This window comes from Otolemur garnettii, unplaced genomic scaffold, assembly GCF_000181295.1.
Source record: "Otolemur garnettii isolate 467f Iridium unplaced genomic scaffold, OtoGar3 scaffold00029, whole genome shotgun sequence".
Taxonomy (NCBI): domain Eukaryota; kingdom Metazoa; phylum Chordata; class Mammalia; order Primates; family Galagidae; genus Otolemur; species Otolemur garnettii.
Window position 1 is genome coordinate 16,196,288 of NW_003852424.1, and position 27,130 is coordinate 16,223,417.

General features: G+C 53.4%; 2 protein-coding genes across 3 annotated transcripts in view; both read left to right on the forward strand.

The window, feature by feature from the left end:
- FZR1 (fizzy and cell division cycle 20 related 1) overlaps positions 1-25,050 on the forward strand; it is a 30,642-nt gene extending 5,592 nt beyond the window's left edge. Inside the window, exons 2-14 of one of the 2 annotated variants that reach the window (XM_023512590.1) lie at positions 12,015-12,113; positions 13,467-13,592; positions 13,701-13,764; positions 13,844-13,971; positions 14,748-14,830; positions 15,148-15,331; positions 16,326-16,391; positions 17,487-17,589; positions 17,687-17,871; positions 18,264-18,497; positions 19,095-19,199; positions 20,834-20,935; positions 21,223-25,050. In XM_023512590.1, the coding sequence (XP_023368358.1) occupies positions 12,045-12,113; positions 13,467-13,592; positions 13,701-13,764; positions 13,844-13,971; positions 14,748-14,830; positions 15,148-15,331; positions 16,326-16,391; positions 17,487-17,589; positions 17,687-17,871; positions 18,264-18,497; positions 19,095-19,199; positions 20,834-20,935; positions 21,223-21,264 (1,491 nt within the window). In that variant the 5' untranslated portion in view covers positions 12,015-12,044 and the 3' untranslated portion in view covers positions 21,265-25,050. The remainder of the gene's footprint in view (positions 1-12,014; positions 12,114-13,466; positions 13,593-13,700; positions 13,765-13,843; positions 13,972-14,747; positions 14,831-15,147; positions 15,332-16,325; positions 16,392-17,486; positions 17,590-17,686; positions 17,872-18,263; positions 18,498-19,094; positions 19,200-20,833; positions 20,936-21,222) is intronic. The other variant, XM_012804495.2, reaches the window with a different exon arrangement.
- CUNH19orf71 (chromosome unknown C19orf71 homolog) overlaps positions 25,026-27,130 on the forward strand; it is a 4,313-nt gene continuing 2,208 nt past the window's right edge. Inside the window, exon 1 of the mRNA XM_023512593.1 lies at positions 25,026-25,146. Within this exon, the coding sequence (XP_023368361.1) occupies positions 25,064-25,146 (83 nt within the window). The 5' untranslated portion in view covers positions 25,026-25,063. The remainder of the gene's footprint in view (positions 25,147-27,130) is intronic.

Consider the following 27,130-nt stretch of genomic DNA (forward strand, 5'->3'; position numbering starts at 1 on the left):
CCCAAGTAGCTGGGACCACAGGCGCCCGCCACAATGCCCGGCTATTTTTTTTTGGTTGCAGCCGTCATTGTTGTTTGGTGGGTCTGGGCTGGGGATTCGAACCCGCCACCTTAGGTGTACGTGGCTGGTGCCTTAGCCGGTTGAGCTATAGGCGCCGAGCCCCAAGTACCCTTTTGATCTGAACCTTTCAGGCAATCCAATAGGGTTGTGCATGCATGGCTTTGCTAGGAGGCCAGAAAGGAGGAACGTCAGGTTTCCCCTCCCACAATACCCTTGCTGGGTGTTATGGAGCAGTAGCTGTTGTAGGCTTGACTGGTGGTGGGACCTGCCACTCCACTGGCCGAGGGACGACAGGGGTTAGATTCTTATCCACCTCCAGACTGTGTGCCCTGTGGGGACAGTGGTTCTAGTTCTGCTTAGCAGCACCTGGGTCCATGCCTAGAACCCCCCATGTAGGCTGGAGGCATCATCAGTGGCTGCATGAACAAATGAACCAATGAAAACTCACTGGGATTGTTCCTGGGCCCAGGTGCCTGGCCTCCTTAGAAATTACTCACATGGGCACCCTGGGAAGGCGAGTATTCCCCCAACACTTGTATGAGCACAGCTATCGTTGGCCTTGGCTACCCCAGGCCATGCGTGTGCTGTCTGTAGAAGTTGGGCGGCCAGCTCAGCTTGTTCTTTGCAGAGTAAGAGGCCATACCTCTTCACAGGTCTTCCTCTGTGTCGCACTTGTCATGAGACTGGGCTTCAGCAGACTTCCAGTCTAGAGCAGACTTCTCCATTGGCCCAGACTACCAGAGAGACTACACCCCATTTCCTCCAAGGCCCTTGACTGGGGACATCCTATCTCCCTCTGGGGGGAGTCTGTCCTCAGGGACAGGAGGAGATGGGTGGTGTGGTCTATGGCTAGGAGGTGCCCACACAGCCCACATGTGCTGCACAACTAAAGCAACAGGAACTCAGTCTAGGGACCGAGCCTAAGCGACTAGCCTTGACTTACGAAACACCTCCTCTGGGCCAGGGTTGCTGCTGGCTGCCTCACAAACCTCTTACCTTATTCCACAGCCACCTAGGTAGATGGTGTTATCCCCTTGACAGGTGAAGAGACTGAGGTCCCAAGAGGTGAAGCTGCCCAAAGCTGCATAGTCAAGAAGGGTTGAACATGGGCTGGCCCTTCCAAAGTCCACCCTCTTGCCAGTGAATCCCATTAGCACCTTTTTGTGTTGTGTTGTTTTGTTTTGTTTTGTTTTGTTTTGTTTTGTTTTTGAGACAGAGCCTCAAGCTGTCCCCCTGGGCAGAGTGCCGTGGCATTACAGCTCACAGCAACCTCCAACTCCTCCTGCCTCTGCCTCCCAAGTAGCGGGGACCACAGGCGCCTGCCACAACGCCCGGCTATTTTTTTTTTTTTGGTTGTAGCTGTCATTGTTGTTTGGCGGGTCCGGGCTGGGGATTCGAACCCGCCACCTTAGGTGTACGTGGCTGGCGCCTTAGCCGGTTGAGCTATAGGCACCGAGCCTGTTGTTTTGTTTTTGAGCTAGAATCTCACTATGTTGCCCTCAGTAGAGTGTGATGGCATCACAGCTCACAGCAACCTCAAACTCTTGGGCTCAAACAGTTCTCTTGCCTCAGCCTCCTAAGTAGCTGGGACTATAGGTACCTACCACAACACCCAGCTATTTTTTGTTGCAGTTGTTATTGTTGGTTAGCTGGCCCGGGCTGGGTATGAACCCGCCAACTTCAGTGTATGTGGCTGGTGCCATAACCACTGTACTACAGGTGCTGAGCCTGTGAGTTACTTTGGTTTGCTGCTGTGAAAGGGGAAGGTTCCGAGATCATGTGGAACATGACTTGGGCGGAGGGCTTCATGTAGCAGGAGGCAGGGTCCTGGTGCAGGGCTGGCACTCTGGAAAGAATGTTCTGTGCTGCTTGCACAGCCACTCCTCTTTTATTTTTTTTAGACAGAGCCTCACGCTGTCCCCCTGAGTAGAGTGCTGTAACATCAGCTCACAGCAACCTCCAATTCCTGGGCTCAAGCAAGTCTCCTGCTTCAGCAAGACCACAGGTGCTTGCCACAACACCCGGCTATTTTTTTGTTTTGGTTGCAGCCGTCATTGTTGTTTGGCGGGCCTGGGCTGGATTCGAACCCAACACCTTAGGTGTATGTGGCTGGTGCCTTGCCACTTGAGTCATAGGCACCGAGCCCACAGCCACTCCTCTTAAGACATTGTGAACCCAAGGGGACCCAAGTGCAGCCCCAGAGAGCTGATCTAGATTTATCTTCTGAGAGGACAAATCAGTGGGGACAAGGTGATGTTAAGAAAGCTGTTTCATGATGGGCACTCCAGGGTGCAGGAGGAAGGGCAGAGCAAGAAACTTTCACATTCACAAGAGCAGAGAAGTGGGCATCTCTCCGTTTTTTCTGTAGGGTCTGCATAGAGGATGGCTGAGAATAGACCACAGGTTCAGGGCCACCCACATGTCCCTGGCCTTTCCTGGAGGAAGTGGGTTCCTGCCTGGGCATGTCCTTGGGCTCCTGGCTGTCCTAGTCCCTATGCCTGAGAACCCTCAGGAGCTGAAGATGCTTTGCACTGGAGGATTCTGGCACCTGTGGAGGGTTGTGCCTGCAGCTCCACCCCAGCCTTTTGTCACTGTGATCCAGTGACCCTTAATTGGACGCTTTCTGCTAGAATAAACTGAGAGGCTTCTAGCAGTGGCTAGAAGAGCCCTGAGCTCTGACTCCTGAGTCTAGACCTCCTACTCCTCGGCCCTCAGTAACTGTAGGGCAAGGTCAGAGAGTGGGCATGGGAGCCAGATCACCTGGGCTCATGTCCCAGCCCTGCCCTTGCTAGCCGCATAGTTACCTTAGGCCATGGCTGCTGTCCAAGTCTCTGAGATAGGATGCCCCTTGCCCACAGGGCTGTCTGAGGACAGAAATACAGCACATGGAGTGCAGCCCTTGGTGGGTTTGTCTCTTTCCTTGTCCCCATCTGTGGTCCAGTGTTCTGGCCAGTGCACCTTTCTCGTTTATCTGCTACATGTCCACATGAGTGCCTGTGAGTGTTGGCAGCAAGGCTATCACCCCTGGAGATGGGAGTTACCCTCTGTGGAGGTACAGGGGGCAGTCCTGTCTCCAGGGTCACTGGGCAGTACCTGGGTACATCTGTGGTCGTGTTCCTGGTGTGGAGCAGGGTGGGGCTAGGGATGCTGCTTAGTACCCTGCAGTGCCTAGGACAGTCTCACCCCAGAGAATTATCCAGACAACTGTCCATAGGCCTGAGGGGGGACCCCAGCATGTATCATCTTATAAGTGGGCACATCCAGACCTTAACTCAAAAAGTGAATCACAGAAGATCTACCATTGGGATGTTTTGTTCCTTTTGTTCACTGAACAGCTTAGAAGACTATAAAAGCTATAAGGACCAGTTTTTCAAGCTAAGCCAGACCTTGAAGGAGTTAGAGCTTCTGGAACCAGAGGGCTCTGTGACTGGTGAGAACTCTGGGCCATGTCCCCACAGCTGCACCCAAGCCCTGTTTTACACATCAGATCCCCCTTCCTCTTCTCAGCCACACTCAGAATTCTCTAAGACAAGCTGTGTGCTGACACACTGTGTCATGCATCCCACATAGTCTCCTCATCTAGCTTTGTTTCCTCTTTTACAAGGTGGGGTTGGGGTCCTTCCTGCCCCCCCGTACACTCTGAGGGGTTGGCTCACTCTAGGCCCAGTCAGCATGCTCTTCAGGTCTTATGTATTAAATTCACTTCCCTGGACTTGGCGCCTGCAGCTCAATGAGTAGGGTTCCAGCCACATACATCAAAGCTGATGGGTTCGAGCCTGGACCAGGCCTCCTACACAACAATGACAACTCAACCAAAAAATAGCTGGGCGTTGTGGCAGGCGGCTACAGTCCCAGCTACTTGGGAGGCTAAGGCAAGACAATCACTTGAGCCCAAGAGTCGGAGGTTGCTGTGAGCTGTGACACCACGGCACTCTACCGAGGGTAACACAGTGAGACCCAGTCTCAGAAAAATAAAGAAATAAATAAAATCACTTCCCTGGCCTGGCCTGGCCTGGCCTTGCTCTAGAACAGGGTCTATCCTGGGGTCCTTTGGACACTGGAGCCAAATGGTTCTCAGGGGTGGGGCTGTCCTGGGCACTGCAAGGTGCTAAGCAGCATTCCTGGCCTATACCCACTCCATACCAGAAGCTCCCACCAAGTGCCCCCCTGGGGGCAGAAGCATCCCAATTAAAGGATTCTAATGACCCCAGAGAGACTGTATCCCAGGATCACCTACTCTGCTGAGGTCCTAGGAGGCTGTACACATTTGAATCCACATCTTGAGTGGGGAGGGAGAAGCAGGGGGTCCCAGGAGCTGGAGGTCACCTGGTCTCTACTTTCTGCCCCATTGGGAACTCATTCTGGTGGCCAATGTGAATAGGGCGTAAACTCAGTTTTGTCCCACATACTTATCCCAAGGTCTCCCTCCATGCAGGGCCTTGCCACTATTCTGCCAGGGAACAGGTCAAGGCTTGAAATTGAAGGCTTATCCCAGGCAATAGCAACTTGGACTGCCTGGCTCTTTATTTTGGGGACCATGGGGTGAAGGGTGGATCTCTTTATGAGCTGGCTCAAGGGGTTTGTGAGACCCCCCAGTGACAGTGCTCTGCCCTGGGATTAAGTGGGGGAAGCCCAGCGGTCAAGGACCCTGCATCACTCCCAGCCATGGAGATCGGCCTGTAGAGTCCAGTCCCCTCGGCAGATTCATAGCAGCCCCCACATGGACACCTGGCCTGAACTCCTCACTAGTTGTGGAGCAGGGCACAGTCACTGGGTCACTCCCACTTCAATGCAAGGCTCCTTGTTGAAGCCTTTCCACACGCATGTCTATGCTCAATAGTCACTCATTGGCAGTAATAAAAGGTGCTGATTTATCTCCATGTAACACTTCAGGGTGCAAGTGTACAGCAAAGGGGCAAGAATATGGTAGCCCTTGCTACCTGGCCATGCTAAGCCTGCCTGTCCTGTCTCTACTCTTGGGCTTATTGTGACCAGTATGTTTGTGTACATGACAAAGTATGCAAGAAATACAGAGTGACCTGCTGGGAGAAATACAGCTTTATTCTTTCTTTCTTTCTTTCTTTTTTTTTTTTTTGAGACAGCTTGCGTAGAATGCGGTGGCATGACAGCTCACAGCAATCTCCAATTCCTGGGCTTAAGAGATTCTCTTGCCTCAGCCTCCCAAGTAGGTGGGACTACAGGCTTTCTCCACAATGCCTGGCTATTTTTTGGTTGTATTTGTCATTGTTGTTTGGCAGGCCCACGCTGGATTAGAACCCACCAGTTCTGGCATATGTGGATGGCACCTTAACCACTTGAGCTACAGGTGCCAGGCCTTTTTTTTAAAGACAGAGTTGGGCGGCACCAATGGCTCAGTGGGTAGGGGCCAGCCCCATATGCCAAGGGTGGCAGGTTGGAATCTAGCCCCGGCCAAACTGTAACAATAACAATAACAATAAAAAATACCAAGGGTGATAAAGTGAGACTCTGTCGCTAAAAAAAAAAAAAGAAAAGAAAAAAAGAAATAAAAGAGTCACATTCTGTCGCCCTGAGTAGAGTGCCATCGCATCACAGCTCATAGCAACCCCAAACTCTTGGGCTCAAGTGAACCTCTTGTCTTAGCCTCCCAAGTATCTGGGAGTACAGGTGTCTGCCACAATGCCTGGCTATTTTGTTGTTGTTTTAGTTGTCATTGTTTAGCAGGCCTGGGCTGGGTTCCAACCTGCCAGGCTTGGTGTATGTGGCTGGTGCCCTAACCCCTGAGCTACAGGCACGAAGCCATGCCTGGCTATTTTTGGAGACAGGAGTCTCGCTCCTTCTCAGAACTCCTGAGCTCATGCAATCCACTGGCTTGGCCTTCCAGTTTGCTAGGGTTATAGGCGTGAGCCACCAAACCTGGTCGAGAAAATATAGCTCCTTTCCTCCCTGTCCCCTCTCCCTCCCAACCAATGACTGGTTGCCTCTCTCACCTTCCAGAAGCAGCGTGCTTGGCACAGTGTCTCTAGGTCCCTGTGTTCTGCCAGTGAAGTAAATACCTCTTTGCACAAATGCGCCTGGAATTTCTAAGGATAAATTCTTAGAAATAGTGCATCAAAGAGAATATGTATTTTTTTTTTAATTTTGGAAGCAATCGCCAAATCTCCTTCCTCCAAAACTGAAGCAGTTTCAGCTACTGCCAACAGTACATGTGCATGGCTGGCTTCTTGTGCTTCAGCCAGCGAGACCAGTCCCCTTCCCAGTCTGTAGATTCTGCAACTGACAGGCAAGAGAGTGGTGTTCTTGGCTTGGTTTGTAGATCCCGACTGCAAGGGAAAGGGAAAGTGAACGTTCTTTTCTGAGAACGGTTAGCTCACATCCTTTGCTAGTTTGGGCTCTCCTATGGGTGGCAAATATTTCTCCCAGTTTTGTCGTCTTTTTTCTTTTTGAAACTGTGTTGGTGGTGTGTTGTATCTTGTTGACAGTTGTTTTGTAGTTGAATTCACCATCCTTCTCTTTGTGGCTTCTGGGTCTTTTGTTTTTCCTGTAGTACAGGCAGGTGGCTGGGGCATCCCTGAGCTGAGCACTGCTGGTAGCACTGGGCAGGCACCCAGACATGATACCTAGTGAAGTCCAGGCCCAGAGCACAGGACTCTCCCAGTAGGAGGTAAGGAGCAGCTGCTAGGGCCCTGAGTGTGAGAGCCCAATGGGTGCTGAATTCATTCAAGTTCAGTAAATACAAGGTCAGAGGTTGTAGGTGCAGGAACCAAAGAGAGGTTCCTGCCAGGCCAGCAGAAAGCACCCAGCCTCTAGTTGCATCTGGGTGTTCAAGGTCAGAGCTCGGAGGAGCTTGGTCCTGGAGCTGTCCCACCTGTGCTTGTGTCTCTAGGGTTCCTCTGTGGTTGCTGTATCCCTCTGGAGGAGGTTGTCCTGTGTGGGGGGCCTCAGTATACTATCTGAACCCTGTGCCCCTCTTTGCCCTTACTTCCTGGTAGCATGAGCAGCTGCCTGGGTGGTTCTTCTTTTTGTTTGAGGCGGAGTCTCACTTTGTCTCCACTGGTAGAGTGCCATGGCATTGTAGCTCACAGTAACCTTAGACTCCGAGTAGCTGGGACTATAGGCACCCGCCACAATGCCCAGCTTTTTAGAGATGGGGTCTTGCTCTTGCTCAGGCTGGTCTCAAGCCTTCACGCTCAGGCAATCCACCCACCTCTGCCACCCAGAGTGCTGGGATTACAGGTGTGAGCCACTGAGTCTGGCCCCAGGGTGGTTCTTCATCATCTGGTTATGTGATCTTTGTCCGGTGGGCAGAACTATGATGTGCACTACCCAGGCCTGCAGAGCCGGCAGTGCATCATCTTCAGTCTCCCTCTGCCTCTGACCCTCTTGCCTCCTTGTATGAGGAACTGTGTTAACACTGGCAATCTAGGATGACCTCCTTTCTCAGTGTCCTTAACTCAGTCCTATCTGCAGAGGCCCTGCGACCATGTGAGGAGACCTGTACACAGGTTCTGAGGACCCCTGTCCCTACACACACTTGGGACATCTGGATCATCTCTGACTCAGAGAAGCCTGTTATGGCAAGTTGCTTGACGGGCCTCATGAGCTGCCTGCACCATCCAGACCCGGGTGGAGTGGAAGGCGGCAGCTGGTGGCCTCCCTAACAGCCTCACATTTTGCCAGACTCAGCAAATTCAGTACTGGGCTCTAGGACTCTTGGTGTCATGGTAGCAGCTTCATAGCTCCCACTGGGTACACTGGCCTCTGGAGCAACTGCAGGGTTTTGGGCTTTGCTTAGTTTTTAGTGTTCAAAGGTAACATGCTGCTGTCTGGCCCCCGCTATTAATGAAACAGATGTTTCCAGCTGTTTTCCCTGTCTGTGACCATGGCTGATGTCCTCTGAGGCCGCACATACCACTCCATGCATCCTCAAGCTAGAGGTGCAGTCTAGTGCAGACCAGGGTGGGTTTTCCATAAAACGATTCTGCTTTTGAAGGTAGCATCTATCCTGTGGTTTCTTTTCCATTCTTTGAGTGCTTATGGACCTTTGTACATTCCCAACTCCTATAAGAATCAGTCCTCTAACCCATGGGGAACAGTGAGGACTCTGTGCCTCAGGGGCATTCCCCAGCCTCTTTGAGCATGGCACAGTTGACTTGCAGGACTCTCAGAAAATGCCTCACTGGGAGGAGGAACTTTCTAGAACAGAGCGATGACTGCTTCTCCATTTGGCCTGCCTTCCTGTGGGTTACTTCTCTTTAGCACTTAGCTTGGTGCTATGGCTGAGCTTTGGACTTAGGCAATTGGCCCTCAAATGGATACTTCCAACAGGGATAGACCCATTGGCCCCTTCTTGGTCTGGGTATGGCCAGCATGACCACAGGAGTGGTTTGGGGTTGTGGGGGCATGTGTGGAACTCCTGAACATGGCTGGGCCTTTGGGTGGCAGGGAGGAGATGGCTGCATCCTGTGGAAAGACCACTGGCTGTGTGGGGGAAGAGGTGGCCCAAGGGAGGGGTTGGCTCAGGAAGAGGCAGATAGCTACTAGCCACTTCTTAGGACCAGGATCTGGGCCTCAAATTGAGCCATGTGGAGGACTCGGGGGGTTTCTGCCAGGGGGGTGGAAGGAAACGTAGCCCCAATTCCTAGTAGAGCAGAAGGCCTGATGTCCCTGAGGCAGAGAAGCCACAGGGCAGGGTCCCCTTTGTATTTCCACCTGATCCTGGAGCATCACTGCCCCACCTTTGGCCTTAGTGTCACCTGCATGAGGGGTGGTGCTGGCATCAGGTTCATAAGGCCATGCAATGGAGTGTGAGATATAACACAAAAACCCAGTGACAACAGGACCGCTGGCTGCACACTATTGTCCCTCAGAATCTGACTGGTTCTGCTATGGCTGAGGCTGTTCAGCTTCAGGACCTACAGGTGTCCTGGGGAGCCCTTTGTGTGTCCCAGAACTGTAGGCCAGGGCAGCATTGCCCAGAGGAGGACCCAACAAGCTCACATGATGATACAGCCACATGGTCCACAGCGCCTCCCCTTTAGGCCCAGGAACTCATCAGAGAAGCCATTGGGGGTATGAAAGGAGGATTCCAGCCACCTCATTGTCAGAGTGGAGTTCCCAAGGAACAGGGACAACAGATAACTCAGATTTGTTCCCCTCCTGGTGGTAGGTACCAAGTCAGTACCTTCTGCAGGTGTCTGGGTTATAAAAGGCAAGTATTAGCTCCACTCCTCTTCCTGTCCCTGTGGATCTGCTTGTTCTGTATGTTTCATATAAGGAGAGTCACATACTCTGACTTGTATGTGTCCTGTGTCTGACTTCCCTCACTGAGCATGATGTCCTGAAGGTTCACCCACATTGTAGCCTGTGTGAGAGCCTCGTTCCTTTTCATGGCTGAGTGATATTCCTGTGTGTGGATGGAGTACATTGTGTTTATCCACTTACCTGTCCATGACACTTGGTCTCTTCCCACCTCTTGGCTAATATGAATCATGCTGTGAACAGTCATGAACAAGTTTCTGTGTGGACACGTGTTTTCTTTCTCTTGGATGTATATCTACGCGTGGAATTATTGGGTCAATTGGAAAACTAAGACCAAGAGGTTACCAGAATTAGTGTCTCATGGGGACAGAGTTCCAGTTTGGAAAAATGAGAAAGTTATAGAAGTAGAGAGTGGTCACACAACATTGTGAATGTCTGTAGTGCCCCTGAGCTGTGCCTTTAAGAATGGTTAAAATGGGGCAGCATCTGTGGCTCAAAGAGTAAGGAGCCAGCCCCATATGCTGGAGGTGGAGGGTTCAAACCCAGCCTCGGCCAAAACTGAAAAAAAAAAAAAAAAAAGAATGGTTAAAATGGTAAACTGTGTCACATATTTTTTTTTTTTGAGACAGAGCCTCAAGCTGTCACCCTGGGTAGAGTGCTGTGGCGTCACAGCCTCCAACTTCTGGGCTCAAGCGAGTCTCCTGCCTCCACCTCCCAAGTAGCTGGGATTACAGGCACCCACCACAACGCCTGGCTATTTTTTGGTTGCAGCCGTCATTGTCGTTTGGCAGGCCCAGGCTGGATTTGAACCCACCAGCTCAGGTGTATGTAGCTGGCGCCTTAGCTGTTTGAGCTATAGGCGCCGAGCCCTTTGTTACATATTTTACCACTTTTTTTTTTTTTGCAGGTTTTGGCCAGGGCTGGGTTTGAACCTGCCACCTCTGGCATATGGGGCTGGCGCCCTTCTCTGAGCCATAGGCGCCACCCTTTTTACCACATTGTTTTAAGGGACATGTTGACTTTACCATAGTGCTAGTGGGAATTGGTAAACTACTTTTTTGATCAGTTGCCAATCCTGGGTGCCCATGTGGAGGCTCAGAACCCGGAACTGGCCTGTTGTTGAGGGCCTTTAATACCACTGGGCTACTGCCAGAGGAGCCACCCAAAGCAGCAGATAGGCAGGATGAGGAGCAATTGGAGTTTTCCAGGCTCCCTCTGTGCCAGGCTTTGTGCTGAAAAGTCTTGCTTCACTTGAATTCCATCTACCTCTGAAGAGGCCCTTCAGGTCACACAGGGCTTTCAGGCCTTTAATGTAAGGGCCAGGCGGGCTCTCTTGACAACTCTGCCTTGTAGCATGACCCCTTCCATGGACAGTATGTAAACAACAAAGCGCAACTGTGTGGTGATCAGACTTTACTTATAGGCTGGTGTGATGGTATCTGTAGTCTCAGCTCTTTAGGAGGCTGAGGTGGGAGGATCATCCAGGAATTGGAGGCTACAGTGAGTTATAACACCACTGCACTCTAGCCTAGGTGACAGAGCAAGACCTTGTCTCTTAAAAAAACAAAAACCTAAGGCCGGGTATGGTGGCTCACACCTGTAATCCTAGCACTCTGGGAGGCCAAGGTGGGTAGATTGCCTGAGCTTATGAGTTCAAGACTAGCCTGAGCAGGAGCGAGACACTGTTTTTAAAAATAGCCAGGCGATGTGGTGGGCGCCTGTAGTACCAGATACTTGGGAGGGTGAGGCAAGAGAATTGCTTGAGCCCAAGTTTGAGGTTGCTATGAGTTCTGAAGCCACAGCACTCTACCAAGGGTGATAAAGTAAAGACTGTCTCAAAAAAACACAAAAAACAAAAAACCCAAACCCTTATTTTCAAAAATAGGCGTTGTGGATTTGGCTGTGGGCTGTAGCTAGCAGAGCCCTGATATAAAGAGGTAAAGAGTCTCGTATCTTCGCCACCTTCTCTGTGTACCGGGGAGCTCTCACCGGGAATGGGCCAACCCCCTTTCTACTCTAGGCTGTGCAGATCTTCTCTTCCTTCTCTGAAATGTGCTTTGCTGGCCTCCTTACCACCACTTGTCTTCAGGCCTCAACTTAAACACCGCCTCCTCAGAGAGGCCTTTCTGGCTTGAGCCGAGCTTAAGGGCCCCATGACATTTCCTCCCCTGTAACCAAGTGCAACTTGCCTGAGCTGTCACCCAGTCCAGCCTGGCTCCGGACCCCACATGGCAGCTGGAGCTGGAACAGAATCCTTTCTAGGCAAGCTCCTGTGGACAAGAGGCTCATTGCTCCTTCACTTACATGTGTGCATATGGGGCCCATGCATTATGGTTTGGCCAATCAGGATGTCAAGGCTGCCCATGTTTTGGGGAGGAGACCTTGCTGAAAACACCTTGACTCTTTCCTGGCCACCAACTCACCCCCTTGCCTCCCATCCAGACCCCAGAGCAGAAAGGTCCCTTTCCCTTCACAGGTAGGCAGATGGGGTGGGACCTCTGTGGGCTGGAAGGTTCTACAACAGGCCATGAGGAGGGACCTAGGTGACCTAGGATGAGGTGAAGAGGCTGCAGGAGCCCCCCTACCCAAGGGAGGCCGAGGGGCCCAGTCAGTGCTTGCTCTGAGCCACTCTGGTTTCTAAGGCCCCAGGGGTATAGCTGCCTGTCCTGCTGCCACCCTGCCTTGCTGACCCTCTCACTTCCCCCCTCCCACAGGCTGAGCCCGTGGCGGTGCCCTGCCTCACTATGGACCAGGACTATGAGCGGCGCCTGCTGCGCCAGATTGTCATCCAGAATGAGAACACAATGCCCTGTGTGAGTACTTGTGACCTTCTTTCTGTGTTTCCCTGGGCCTGGGTGGCCAGTGGTTCCGTGTGCCCCTCCTCCTGCTAGCATCCTGGGTCCCCTCAGGTGCCATTCCCCCTTTGGGGATTGGGGGAGCCAGCCAACGTCCACACTCCAGCTGTGAGGAGCACCAGCCTGTCCCTAGGACTGTCAGGGCTGAATGGGTTGGTCCTAGGGGGGCTAGTAGGTAATGGGCTCAAGAATTGTGGAGCTGGGACCAAAACCTTTCAAGTGTCAAGAGTTGTCACAAGAGATTCTGAAGAGCATCCCAAACTGGCAGGAGGGCCACAAAGATGTGATGACAGGTGTGAGGTGACCCCAGCATGGACCCTGTATTCGTTTCCTTGTCTGCCTTACAGAGGCCCCAGAATAGGCAGCTTGAACAGTAGCCATGTGTCCATTGGGTGCAGGCCTGCAGCTGGACTTCTGAGATCAGAGTTCATAGGGCCTCACCCTCTCCAGAGGCATCAGGAGAGGTCCTTCTGGCCTCCCCCAACCTCTGGGGGCTCCAGGCATCCTTTGGCCATGGCCTAGTTGTGCCGTCTTTGCCTCTTTTCCATGACTATATTCCTGTGTCTGTTCCTATTTCTATTCTCTTACACCAATGAACTCGATTGTGATTACATCTGCGAAGAGTTTGTGTCCAGATAAGATTTCATTCCCAGGTAGTGGAGCTCAGGACACAAGCATGTCCTGTGGGACACCAGCTCACAGCAGATCCCTTCTAAAGAAAAAAGAAAAAAGATGTAATGGGATGATGGAATGGGGTGGGAGGGTTTGATGACAGCTGTGGGCCTGGTTCAGGTGAGAAGGTAGTAGGCAGGAATATACTCATGTGAAGGGCAGCAGACTCCTGGGGGTTCCAGCAGGAAATGCTCTGTGTCCCATACTGTCAACACTTCTATCTATGATGACTTAGAAATTGCAAAGCCACGTGGCATTCTGACAGCTCTGGGAGGGCAGTCAGGTTTCCCCCAGCCCTGCTCCTAGGCTGTATTTCTTCCCCCGCAGCCTCCTATTCCTGCCTTCTCCTGCCCCTGGCCCCCATCCCCACGCCTCTGCCCTGTTCTTTGAGCCCCAGAGTTGGAGGGATGCAACCACCCACAGCCTGGCACCTCCAGGAGGCTTCTAGCACCTGACCAAAATGCTTCATCTCCGTCCTTCAGGTTTTTAAGATCAAAGCCACACACACACACACACACACACACACACACACACACACACACTTTGTTCAGTGGCCAGAGACCAGGATAGCCTAGCCTTGGGGATCTCCTCTGAGGGTCTCTGAGGGCCAAGAATGAGCCCCTCCCACTGTGGTCTTAGGTTACAGAGATGCGGCGAACTCTGACGCCTGCCAACTCCCCAGTGTCATCTCCCAGCAAGCACGGAGACCGCTTCATCCCTTCGAGAGCTGGGGCCAACTGGAGCGTGAACTTCCACAGGATCAATGTGAGGGTGCCAGCCTCAGGGAGAGGTGGGACCCTGGGGAAACGAATACAGGCTCCAGGGCTAGTGGGTATAAGAGTCCCCTCCCACCCTTTCCACTCCTCCCTACAGGAGAACGAGAAATCACCCAGCCAAAACCGGAAGGCCAAGGATGCCACCTCGGACAACGGCAAAGGTTAGGAGTCAGAGCCCACCTTGTCCCTGCAGGTCCCCGTGCCACCCCCACCCTGCCTTACTGTTCTTGGTGCCCACAGATGGCCTGGCCTACTCTGCCCTGCTCAAGAATGAGCTACTGGGAGCCGGCATCGAAAAGGTCCAGGACCCACAGACCGAGGACCGCAGGCTGCAACCTTCCACGCCTGAGAAGAAGGGCCTCTTTACGGTGAGCTCACTGCCCACCCATCCTGCCTACCCCCTTGGGCCCAGAGCCCACACCCCCTATGGTATGGCCTCCCAGTTCTGCCTCCTCCAGCGTGGGTCCCAGGCCTCAGAGACCCATTGGAGCACTACCCCTGGCCACAGCTCCTGCCCCTGGCCACAGCTCCTGCCCCCATCTGAGATGCTTCTTCCTTGACTGGCTGGGATAGGGGTCTCATCCTCCGATGCCTGAAGCCCAGTGAACAAGCCAAGAGCTAGGGGTGCAGGAAGGATCTGGGCTAGCCTTTCAAGTTCCTTCACCCACTGCAGTGTTGTGTTGGGTCCCAATTACCAGGGATGATGAGGGCCCCAGCTGGGGAGTCAAGGTGCTCGGACATGCAGCTGAGGGTGTCTGCAGGAAGAGGCTGGGCCCAGTCTTGGTGGAGGCACAGGTCTCCACAGAGTGCTTCCTGCCTGCCTGAGGTGGTCAGGGAGCCTGAGGGCAGAGTCAGATGTCGCAACTCGAGCCCCTTACGAGCAGGCTAAGGGGCTGGGGTCCTATCAGGCAGGGAAAAAGGTGCTGGTGTTTGTAGTCCCTGTAGGGCAGACACCCCAGATTGAAGCGTGGTCTGCTCCTCCCTACCCAGTGCTCCTCCCTCACAGCTTCAGTGCTTCCTTACTCCTGTGGGCTGGAGGGGTGGCCGGTATGCACTCTGCTCCCCACTGCCTATAGCAGAGGCACAGGATGCTTAGGTTCCAGGGCTACAGCACCTGCTTAGCCTGCATGTCCCCCCACCCCAGTATTCCCTCAGCACCAAGCGTTCGAGCCCTGATGATGGTAACGACGTGTCACCATATTCCCTGTCCCCCGTCAGCAACAAGAGGTGAGTCCAAGCCTCAGCAGTAGATTCCTGCAGTGACAGGCAGGGGGGGCTGATCCAGGCCAGGAGAGGTTGGCCTAGAGGTGTCGTTTCCACCCCCCAACCTGGGAGGCCCAGGTCCCCAGGGAATCATGGTTAGAATAGAGGTGTGCACCAGGCCCAGAGGGTCCCAGAGGAACCTCTTACTGAGAACATGCTGTGGCCCAGCAGTATTGGCCTCTGAGTGGGGTGGGGACAGCAGAGGAGGAAATGTTTCCTGTGCATTTGCCAAAAAGTGACTGACAAGTTGGCTGACGGATGCTGCATCGCCGTCTCTGCAGTCAGAAGTTGCTCCGGTCTCCTCGGAAACCCACCCGCAAGATCTCCAAGATCCCTTTCAAGGTCCTGGATGCACCCGAGCTGCAGGATGACTTCTATCTGAACCTGGTGGACTGGTCATCCCTCAATGTGCTCAGCGTAGGGCTGGGGACCTGCGTGTACCTGTGGAGCGCATGCACCAGCCAGGTAGATGGCTTGAGCATAGGCTGTGGGTGTCCCTGTGCTCTGGGGCCTGTGTGGAGGGTATTGGTGTCACTGTGAGGAAGAACTGGGGCAGCCCTTGGTTAGCTTTTCCTGCCTACTTTGTCCCTGGGGTCTCCAGGGCAAGAGAGCAGGTGTGAGCAGAGCATCTCCATATCCTACACAGCTCCTCTAGAAGAGGGCAATAGGTATCCTGGCCTGCCTGAAACTAGGACCATGACATGATGACAGTGAAGTGGTTGATATCCTGGAGTAACCACTGGACACAAGGAGCCTGCTAGTCTCCTGGGAGTGTGGCTGTTGGTGTTTGGCAGCAGCAGGCATCACTCATAGGATGGGGTGTTCTCAGGATCACATTGCACAAATGGCCTCAAAAGAAAAGCCTGCAGGCTCAGTGCCTATAGCTCAGTGATACCAGGGCTGGTGGGTTCCAACCTGTCCCAGGCTCACCAAACAACAATGACAACTACAACAAAAAAATAGCTGGGCCTTGTGGTGGGCGCCTGTAGTCCCAGCAACTTGGGAGTCTGAGGCAAGAGAATCGCTTAAGCCCAAGAGTTTGAAGTTGCTGTGAGCTATGACACCACGGTACTCTACCACAGACAACAAAGTAAGACTCTCTCAAAAAAAAAGAAAAGAAAAGCACAGAGGCCTTACAGAGAGATGGCCATCGTTTTGCCCATCCCTTCAGCAGCCTGTAGTCTGTACCTACTGCAGCTTCCATCACCCTCTGGGCTATACCCTCATCTCCTGAATGTCCCCTCCTGGGACCCATCCCACCCTGCTTCTGGCAACTGAATCCCCTGGCTCAGCCCTGTGCTGACCTCCCCTAGTTCTCTGTACTAACCTAGCCTGGGCACCCTCATAGGCTTGGGGCAGTGAGTGAGTGAATGAACAGAGATGGACAGATGGTTGGATGGTTTGGAACCTTGAAGGACCCGTTGATAGAGTATAAGATCACACTCACCTCTGCCCCCAGGTGACCCGGCTCTGCGACCTCTCTGTGGAAGGAGACTCAGTGACCTCCGTGGGCTGGTCTGAGCGGGTGAGTCCAGACAGCTTGGCCCCCTGCCCAACAGTGCTAGGAGGCCGTGAAGCTGCAAAACATGGCCTGATGCTCCAGTATCCAAGCACAGGCCTGTGCCCCAACTGTCCCTAACCTTGGCTCACTGCTGGAAGAGAGGGTTACAGTGAGGAGGGCAGCCCCGCCAGCTCCTCAGGCCTTAGGACTAGCCTGGAAGCAAACCCCAACCACCCACACCCACCCCTGGGATTTGATTTGTTTAGCTGCAGTTTTGGCTCCTTGGCAATTCCAGTTTCACTCGAGGACACTGGGGTTTCAGTTTTACATAGTATTATGAGGGTGTACAAGCAGCAGAGTAGACAGGATGTTCCAGTGAAGGTCCATGCCCCACCCTGACCTCCGCCAGAGCTGTTCTTAGTGCTTAACACTCACTGTCCCATCCTTACCATCCATTCGTTTCTCCTTATTTGTGATACCTTCAAAGTTGATGGCAGCAGCTGAGCACTGTGCCCATAGCTCTGCAGCGTCTATTCAGTGTTTGTAGTTTTTCTCCTTTTTTCTGTGTAAAAGAAGTACAAGTACAGTACAAGTGTGCAGGCCCTGGGTATGCTTGCTATACTTGGACAGCCCCATACACCACATGCCTGGGGCATGCCCTTCACACCAGTGAGGCCTGAGGAGGGTTTTAAGCTTCATCCACAGTATGCATATTGAAGATTTTTTAGAAGGTGGGGTAAGGTAGCTCATGCCTATAATCCTAGCATGCTGGGAGGCCAAGGTGGGTGGATTGCTTGAGCTCGGGAGTTTTGAGACCAGCCTGAGTAAGTATGAGACCCTGTCTCTAAAAACTAGCCAGGCATTGTGGTGACTGCCTCTAGTCCCAGCTACTTGGGAAGGGTTAGCCGGGCAAGAGACTTGCTTGAGCCCAAGAGTTTGAGGTGACTGTGAACTATAACCCCATGGCACTCAACCCCAGAGTGACTGAGTGAGACTCTGTCTCAAGAAAAAGATTTTTTTAGAGAAACTACCCTGAAGCCCTGGTAAGGACAGATCTGAGGGTGACCAAGGCCTGGCTGCCCCCATACTGGGGCCTGACACCTACTGCTTTGGTCCTAGGGGAACCTGGTGGCAGTCGGCACACACAAGGGCTTTGTACAGATCTGGGACGCAGCCGCAGGGAAGAAACTATCCATGTTGGAAGGCCACACAGCACGTGTGGGTGAGGAGACCCAGGTCCTGTGGGTGGATGCCCTGCCCTCGGGGCCCAGCTCCTGAGGCCAGGCCCCAGACTCACCTGCCTTCTGCCTGTCCCCCAGGGGCACTGGCCTGGAATGCCGACCAGCTCTCCTCTGGGAGCCGCGACCGCATGATCCTGCAGAGGGACATTCGCACCCCACCCCTGCAGTCAGAGCGGCGGCTACAGGGCCACCGGCAGGAGGTGTGCGGCCTTAAGTGGTCCACAGACCACCAGCTCCTCGCCTCAGGGGGTAACGACAACAAGGTAGGCATCCCAGGTGTGTCACTGCCCCATCCAAAGCCTGGGCTTCCCCTTCCCCAGGTGCTGTGCTTTGTGGATTGTGCTGCTAATGCTGGCAGCACTGGTGACTCGGGGGGTGAGGGGGTTCTGCAGTGGTTCAGCCTGGCTGTGCCCCTTTTGGCTGCCCATGTAACCTTGGGCTTTTCCCTCCTTCTGGGTCAATTCTGTAGGATTGCACAGTGTGAAAAGGGTGTACCCCAAGGGATTCTTGAGGGAGGCTTGGGAGGGGCTCAAGGTGAGACGGGTGGGGGTGGGTGGTGTAAAAGCAGTTCTTCCTCACTGAGGGTCCTACCTGTAGAGATGAGGCTGCTCAGGGGCTGGGAGCATACCCCGGCCTCACAACCCCTGTCCCCCAGCTGCTAGTCTGGAACCACTCAAGCCTCAGTCCTGTGCAGCAGTACACAGAGCACCTGGCGGCCGTGAAGGCCATTGCCTGGTCTCCACACCAGCATGGCCTTCTGGCATCCGGTGGCGGCACAGCTGATCGCTGCATCCGCTTCTGGAACACGCTTACGGGGCAGCCGCTGCAGTGCATTGACACAGGCTCCCAGGTGTGCAACCTCGCCTGGTCCAAGCATGCCAACGAGCTGGTGAGTAGGGGTGTCACACTGGTGCCACATCAGTCCTGGATGCTTGTATTTCCCACTTGGCACCTGAGAGCCAGAGGGGAAGTGTTAGCATGGATCAGTAAGGGGCTAGGTGGAGGGGGCCAGCCAGGAAGGCAGAAAGTTGTGCAGGACCCAGACTTTGGGCCCATTAGAGCGTCACATGGTACAGGCACAGATCTCTGAGCAACATTCCAGCTATACCCATAGGTGACAGCTCAGTGAGGACGAGGTGGTAGAGTCTGCCATAGCTGCCTCTGCTGAGGCATAGGGGAAGGAAGAAGCCAGGCATCTGTTGGGCACCCTGACCTACTCCTGGTGGCTCAGGCCTGGTGCCATCACCAGAACAGGCTGGAAGCGGGCTTGTGGGTGGTGCAGGGGTGTGTGTGCAGGTGCTGTGGTGGGGGAGGTGTAACCCTGTGCCCTCCAGAACTCCCCAAGAGGCAGAGCCACTTCCAGGAGTGTCCTGCTACTCTTGGGCTCTGGTGAGTGTCTCTGAGTTCTCGTGTGTGCTTGTATGGATATGTAAGGCGGAGGGGAACCTCAGCTTGGCCTAACCACCTGTCCTTTCTGCATGCCCAGGTGAGCACACACGGGTATTCACAGAACCAGATCCTTGTTTGGAAGTACCCATCCCTGACCCAGGTGGCCAAGCTGACTGGGCACTCCTACCGCGTCCTGTACCTGGTAAGTATGCATATGAGGCAAGCAGCATGGAAAAGCCCCAAGCACCTCTTTCCATGGGAGAAATTGTACTGGGTCTGGTGTAGGCCTTTGAAACCAGCAGTAGGGTTGGCCGATTGAGTTGCATATGTTGGTTTTATCACCATTTTCATTTTCTCTCTTTTTTTTTTTTTTTTTTTTGAGACAGAGTCACACTCCATGCCCTGGGTAGAGTGCTGTGGCATCATAACTCACAGCAACCTCAAATTCTTGGCCTCAAGTGATCCTGCTGCCTCAGCCTCCTGAGTAGCTAGGACTACAGGCACCCACTACAACTCATGGCTATTTTTAGAGATAGGGTCTGGCTTTTGTTCAGACTGATCTCAAACTCCTAAGCTCAAGCAGTCTGTCCATCTTAGCCTCCCAGAGTGATAGTATTATAGGTGTGAGCCACCATGCTTGGCCCTTTTTTTTTTTGAGACAGTCTTAACTCTGTCACCTGGGCTGGATGGAGTACAGGGGCATTGTCTGCAGCCTTGAATTCCTAGGCTCAAGTGATCCTCCCACCTCAGCCTCACAAGTAGCGGGAACTGCAGGCACCACGCCTGGCTAATTTTTCCATTTATAATAGAGACTGGGTCTTGCTCTTACTCAGGCTGGTCTTGAACTTATAGCCTAAAGCAATCTGCCCACCTTGGCCTCCCAGAGTGTTGAGATTACAGGTGTGAGCCACCACACCTAACCTAGTTCTGTTGTCATTTTGTTGTTGTTTAGAGACAGAGTCTCACTTTAACACCCTCGGTAAAGTGCCATGGTGTCACCGCTCCAGCAGCCTCCAGCTCCTGGGCTTAGGTGATTCTCCTGCCTCAGCCTCCCAAGTAGCTGGGACTACAGGCACCTGCCACAACACCTGGCTATTTTTTTGTTGCAGTTTGGCCGGGGCTGGGTTTGAACCCACTACCGTCGGTACATGGTCCTGGTGCCCTACTCACTGAGCCACAGGCACCACCCTCTGTTGTCATTTTGAATGTGCTTTACCAAATGTCCCCAGCCTTCCAAGGTCAGGGGCTTTGCCCTCCTTAATGATTTCCACCTTTTTTTTTATTTTTTATTTTTCAGCAAAAGAGATGAGAAAAAAGCCAAAATCTGTATGGCTATCTCACAAAAAACACTTTGCATGTAGCTGGGCAGGATCAAACGGGCAGCCCTCTCCCCATATGCCCTCTCTCTCTTCAAGACTTTTTTTCTTGGGCAGCGCCTCAGTGAATAGGGCGCCAGCCACATATACTAAGGGTGGCGGGTTCAAACTCTGCCCTGGCCAAATTGCAACAAAAATAGCCGGGCGTTGTGGCGGGCACCTGTAGTCCCAGCTACTTGGGAGACTGAGGCAAGAGAATTGCCTAAGCACAAGAGCTTAAGGTTGCTGTGATGCTAGGGCACTCTATCGAGGGCAACAGAGTAAAACTCTGTGTCTTAAGAAAAACCTTGTGTGTTTTCATTAGTGATCTAAGTAGTCTTTGCACATTTGTGCAGAGTTGATCATCCCTCCACACAGGGGCGTGTCCTTTGGGTCTTAGGGAAAATGCTTCAACCTCGGTTTCTGCCAGTTTGGCCTGGGTTGGAGCCCGCCTGCAGCCTCAGTCCTTTCCTGTCCACAGGCAATGTCCCCTGATGGGGAAGCCATAGTCACTGGTGCTGGAGACGAGACCCTGAGGTTCTGGAATGTCTTTAGTAAAACTCGTTCAACAAAGGTAAAGTGGGTCGGTATCACAGTGCCACACTCTTCCCCACACTCCAGAGACTGTCCCTACCCACCACCTACTCCTCTCAAGCATTCCTGCCCCTGGGAATCCCCCCATCTCCCTGCCCCCCTCACCTCACAACCCAGCTCACCTACAGGGGGCACCCAGGGAGCAGATCAGGCTAGGGCTGGGATGGTGCCTCCCAGCCATCCCCTCTGGATTAGGCCCACAGCTTTGTTTTCCCTCAAGGTAGTCCTTCTTCCCTGGGGGCTGTGGCTCAGCCCATTCCTCCTGTGTGTCTGCAGGAGTCTGTGTCTGTCCTCAACCTCTTCACCAGGATCCGGTAAACCCGCTGAGCGGGACCACACCGTACCAGTCATCCAGGGTCAGAAGACCCCCAGCTGTCCTCAGCTTGCATGGACCCTGCCCCTGACTCCCAGCACACAACCCCAGAGGAAGGTGGCAGGGTGGGCGGGGAGCTGGGCCCAAAGAACCCTGAACAGTCTCATTAAACACCTGGTTGTGAACCACATCCACCAGTATTTGGGTTGGGCCCATGGTCCGGGGCTCCGTCTCCCTCTCAAAGGCCAAGAACCACCACAGGTGGCCCGTGGCCCCAGTTGGACTGTTTACGCCTAGAACGGGATGGACACCCCTGGGACCCTCGCCTGCATCCATCTGTGACTCTCACCTCCTGGTCGGGGCTGCATGTTCTTCCTGGAAGCCCGTGCTTGCTGCTGCCATCTTAGCCCATATCCACCTTGGACAGACAGCCGGATACCAGGGCTTGGCAAGGCAGTGCTAAGGGGGAACTTGAGACCCCTAGCTGCCTCTTTATAGACGTGGCCCTCTGTGTCAACCAGATGGCGTGCAGGTCACTCAAGGGGCCATCCCCACCTGGTTTGAAGGTGTCTTTGCTGCCATCTGTGGTGGAAGTGTTCTGCATGGAGCCCGTTCCCGTGGGCAGCAGGCCCCAGGTTGGGCCTGAGCATCCTGGCTGGGCTATTACCCTCAACGCCACAGGAGAACCTCTCCAGAGGGATTCGTCAACTAAGGAAAGCTGAAGGGATCTCCTCTTGCTGCACTGGTTAGGGAATGAGCCCTTGTGTCACCAGTGGGTCCGGTGTCCTCCTTCCCCAAGCAGAACTCGAGTCTTCCTGTGCTGTGGGGTAGCTGAGATCCCATGAAGGCTGCAAGGTTCAAGTGACCAAGGGGCAGCATCATGTGTCCTACAGGTGCCTCACCGTCCTCAGCCTGGCTTGGGTGGTTCTGTCCATCTGCACCTACCACTGTGGTGGGGAAGGGAGGCCCTTGGTCCTTCCAGAGCTTCTTGTGCTTCTCCTGACATCTGATCCTCAGATACTGCCTCATGTTCTTATGTCTCTGACAGCAGGCAGGGGTGAGGCCGGAGTGTGGTGGCCTGAGTAGTTCTCTCTCATGCCACTGTCCCCTCCCCCGTTTATAAGGACATATAGAGAGGGTGGAGTAGGCTGGGGGGGTGGGCCGTGCAGAGTCCCAGCTGTCCCCTGGCCCCTCTACCCAGGTGTGTGCATGTGTATATATGTATTTGTGACTTTGCTTTGGATCTTTGTGTTTTTGTTTGACGCTAGATGGGGAGGGACTGTGGGCCTTGCTAGGCATCCCACCCGACCCCTGCCTGCCCACTGCTCCTGGTGAAACCGGGTCACTGGTCCAAAGCCTGCTTATTTAGAGGAAGGTGGGTCAGCTACACTTGCCACACCAGATAGTCTGGCATCCATCTCCACACGTGTCCAGCTGGCCCCCTCCTGCCACAGAAACAGTGTGTATATAGAAGTGTATGTTTCAGTTGGTCCAGGTCTTACTGTTTCAGAGTATTTTTGTTTTATTTTTTAATGAGAAAACATATCCCACCTTTACCTCTTCCTTACTCAGCCCCATGCAGTTGCCAGAGAGCCCAGATGCTACCATCAGCTAGGAGGCCCTGGTCAGCTCTGAGCATGGGAGCCAGGTGGGCCTTTGTAGGACCCTCCCCTTAGCTTTGGAACCACTGCACCACTTCAGGTCCAAATGTAGGAGAGTGAGACATTGTCTTTTTGCTGGGGGATTCTGGTGACTCTGAATGGGGCTGGGCTGCAGGAGTAGGTGGGCGGGTGCCCTGCAGGACAGATGGAGCCTTTGCTCCCATGTAATGCAGTGTCACTGTCATTAAAACAAGTTGTGGATTCATGCATGGCAGGGCTGGCTGGCATCTGTGGGTTCTGTCTGGGTGGAGCCCTCCCCTGGCTGAGTGGCCCTTCTGGAGTACAGCCCATGCTTGGCTTTTATGGTGGGGAATGTGGCCCCTGCATGCTGCAGAGACCTCACTGGGTTGTCTCTGCAGACATAGTCCCTAAATTCACTGCACACTGAGGAGAGGTGTCCCCTGGATATATTGTCACTGGAGGTTGGGGCTGCTTGTGATCTGAGCTTGTCCCCTGCAGGCTGGGAACCTGGGGGCACAGCAAATGAGGGGAAAGTTGTTGGTGGGAAGAGGGGGTGGGGGCATGCTGAGCTTGTGTGGAAGTATACACCCCTGATTCCCATGTGGCCCAAATGGCTCTGGCTATGGGAGGAATAGCCATTAGGGACATAACGGTCCCAGGGAAAGGATGTCAGGCCTGGAGGTGGCACTGCTGACACCTCCCCCTGACAGATGGGCTAGAGCCCAGTGGAGCAGCCTCAAGGCTTGAGAAGCCCAGATGGAGGCAGAGGCTGCCTGAGACCCCTGGGGGTCAGGGTATGGAGTTTCCCTGGGTCTCCAGTGGAGCTTGTGAGATGAAGGTGGAGAGGGCTGGAAAGATGGTGGTATGCGGTGGGTGGAGGTCCTGAGAGAGAATAGCAGAGGCCCAGGATGGTGGTGCATCAGCCCAGTGGGCCTTGCAGGAGTTTGGCTGGGCCTAGAAGGACAGAGGGATGGTTTGGAAGTGGCTGGGAGGGCAAGGATGCCCTGGACGTGGAGGGGCAGGGGCAGCTGGAGCCCCCAAACAGTTTTCAGGCTCAGTTTGACCATATTGGAGGAGAGAGAGGTGAAGGGAGGCTGCACCCTGGGCCCTTCCATCCAGATGAGGCTATTTTGAGCACCTGGCCTCTGGGAGCTTGTGTGGTGGGGCCCGTTCTGGGGCAGACAGAGTCATAAGGAACAGGCCTTTGACCGAGACGTGAGGTGGCAGCCCTGGCAGTATGCCTGGGCCAGAATGGCAGGGTCTGCTGTGGGGGGGACCTACATGGGTCAGGATGTGACCCAAGGTCAGGACCAGGCAGAGGTGGTGTTGGTTTTTGTCTTGTTTACATTGTTTTTTATTGTGGTAAGACAGTAACATATAATACACCATCTTAAAGGGAACCATTTGATGGCATTTAGTACCTTCACAATGTTGCACAGTCACCATTAATTGCAGAACATCTCATCATCCCAAAAGGAAACCATGTCCCTATGAACAGTCACTCCCCGTCCCCTCCACATCTCCTGGTAATCATGAATCCACATCCCTTCTCTGTGGATCTGCCTGTTCTGGACATTTCATATAAATGGAGTCTCACACTCTGTGTCTTTCTGCGTCTGGCCTCTCACTGAGCATGATGTTGTCAAGATCCACCCATGTTGTAGCCTGTGTCAGAGCCTCCTTTGTCACAGCTGAGTTATATTCCAATGTGGGGATGGAACATGTTGTGTTTATCCACTCATATATCAGTGGACATGGGGTTATTTCACGAGCACCTTTAGACTTGTGCACTGTACTGCTGTGTGTTTATAGACACACTTCTGTCCTGGGTTTGTTTTGAACAGAGAGAAAGGACTGGTGGGTGTGAGGTGAGGAGGGGAATCAGAGGTTGGGGAGCCCTCTCATGGGGATGCAGAGAGGGAGCTGTGGGTGCTGAGCCCCCAGGTAAAGGGTGCAAGGAACTAGGGACTCATGACCACAATCCTCACCCATGCTATGTCATGCTCTGTTGTCAACTTTCCAGAATTTCCCTGGAGGCCACCTCTCTGCCCACAGCTTAAGGAGGAGGAGGAGGGAGGGAGTGGTCAGGTGGTTGCCAGGGTACTCTGAGTGGCCTTTGTCTCTGTCAACAATGGCCCCAGGGGCCTTCTTGGCCTGAGCCTGCAGGGACACAGAGGCAGACATGCAGACCCAGAGGCGGGAGGCCACCCGGCCCTACATCCCCTCTGGGACCCTGGAAGTGGACTTCCCAGCATCTCTGTATAGGTGAGTGCTGGCCCACTCCAGGGCTACTGGACCCAGACCTTCCACCTTCCTCCATAGGACACTAGTGGCAGTTCCCTTCAGCTTCTCTGACCCCCATCCCTGCCCTATGACCAGAGCCAAGGCCTGGGAACTAGGAGACATGCAGAGACGGCCCATGGTCACTCACTGTGGGGAACCCTAAACCTAGAAGAAAACTGAGAACGAATCAAGTATCTATTTTAGTATCCTAGGGCCAGAAACAAACCAGGTAGCTTAAACCCCAGAAAGGTGTTCCCTCCCAGTTCTGGGCACCCAAAGTCCAAAATCAAGATATCAGAGCAGGTTCCTTCTGGAGGCTTGGGGAGAAGCCATCCTGCACCTCTCCTGACCCAGTGGTTGCTAGCAGCAGCTGCCCTGGGCTTCCAGGCCTGGCCACTGTCTTCACATTGGCCTCCCTGTCTTTATAAGGATACCAGGCCCTGGATTAAGGCCACCATTACCAGGTATGACCTCAGCATAATGAGATCCATATGTCAAAAGCCTATTTCCAAATAAGGCTGCATTCTGAGGTTCGGATAAGCCCCAATCCCATAACCATTAATAAGCATCTTTTTTTTTTCTTTTGAGACAGAGCCTCACTTTTCTTACCCTCAGTAGAGTGCTGTGGCATCAGAAGCGCACAGCAACCTCCAGCTCTTGGGCTTAGGGGATTGTCTTGCCTCAGCCTCCCAAGTAGCTGGGACTACAGGCACCCGCCACAACGCCCGGCTATGTTTTTGTTGCAGTATGGCCAGGGCTGGGTTTGAACCTGCCACCCTCAGTATATGGGGCTGGTGCCTTACCCACTGAGCCACAGGCACTACCCTAAGCATCTGTTTTAAATAAACCCTGATGGAATACTATGCAGCTGTTAAAAAGAGTGGAGCCCTTTCACTTCACTCCCACAGAAAGAAATTAGGTCCAAAAAGCCAGTAGTGGGCGGCACCTGTGGCTCAGTGAGTAGGACTCCGGCCCCATGCACTGAGGGTGGCGGGTTCAAACCCAGCCCTGGCCAAACTGCAGTAAAAGATGGCTGGGTGTTGTGGCGGGTGCCTGTGGTTCCCAGCTTCTTGGGAGGCTAAGGCAGGAGAATCACCTAAGCCCAGGAGCTGGAGGTTGCTGTGAGCTATGACGTTACAGCACTCTACCGAGGGCAACAAAGTGAGACTCTGTCTAAAAAAGAAACACTCCAGTAGTATGAAGGCAGCAGCCCAAAGCAGGTGGGAGAAACCAGAAAGAGTGCAAGCCTGGCATGGGGCCGATGGCTGGGGGGAGACACACTTCCCACCACATTTCATCATTTTGTACCAAATGCAGGTACAAAATGACTCTGTCCCTTGCAATTCAGAAGTACTTGTTTCAAAAGGATGGGACATCCCACATAATCATAAAACTTCCACGTGGAAAACCAAGTCTATGCTGATCCCTAACACAGATTCCACATCAGCCAGGTCCATCTCACGTTCTTTGGGACAGGGGATTTTAGTTCCCACCTGGACAACCCTTGGCCAGGCCTTCCCTGCGTGGCACAGCAGATACTGCTCTGCGCCTAGGACACCAGGGGGTGTATTTCCCAGAACCAGCTCACCAGGTCAAAGGCTGCAAACGGCTTGGAGTTCAAATTTCACCCTGTGTAGAGTGCTGTGGTGTTATTGCTCAAAGCAACTTCCAACTCCAACTCAAGCAATCCTCTTGCCTCAGTTTTTCTTTTTCTTTTTTTGTGGTTTTTGGCCAGGGCTGGGTTTGAACCCTCCACCTTCGGCATATGGGGCCAGCACTCTACTCCTTTGAGCCACAGGCACCGCCCAGTTTTTCTATTTTTAGTAGAGATGGGGGGGTCTCCCTTTTGCTCAGGTTGGTTTCAAATTAGTAAGCTCAAGCAATCCACATGCCTCAGCCTCCCAGAGTGTTAGGATTACAGGAGTGAGCCACTTCGACCCTTGGAGTTTAAATTTTTTTTTTTTTT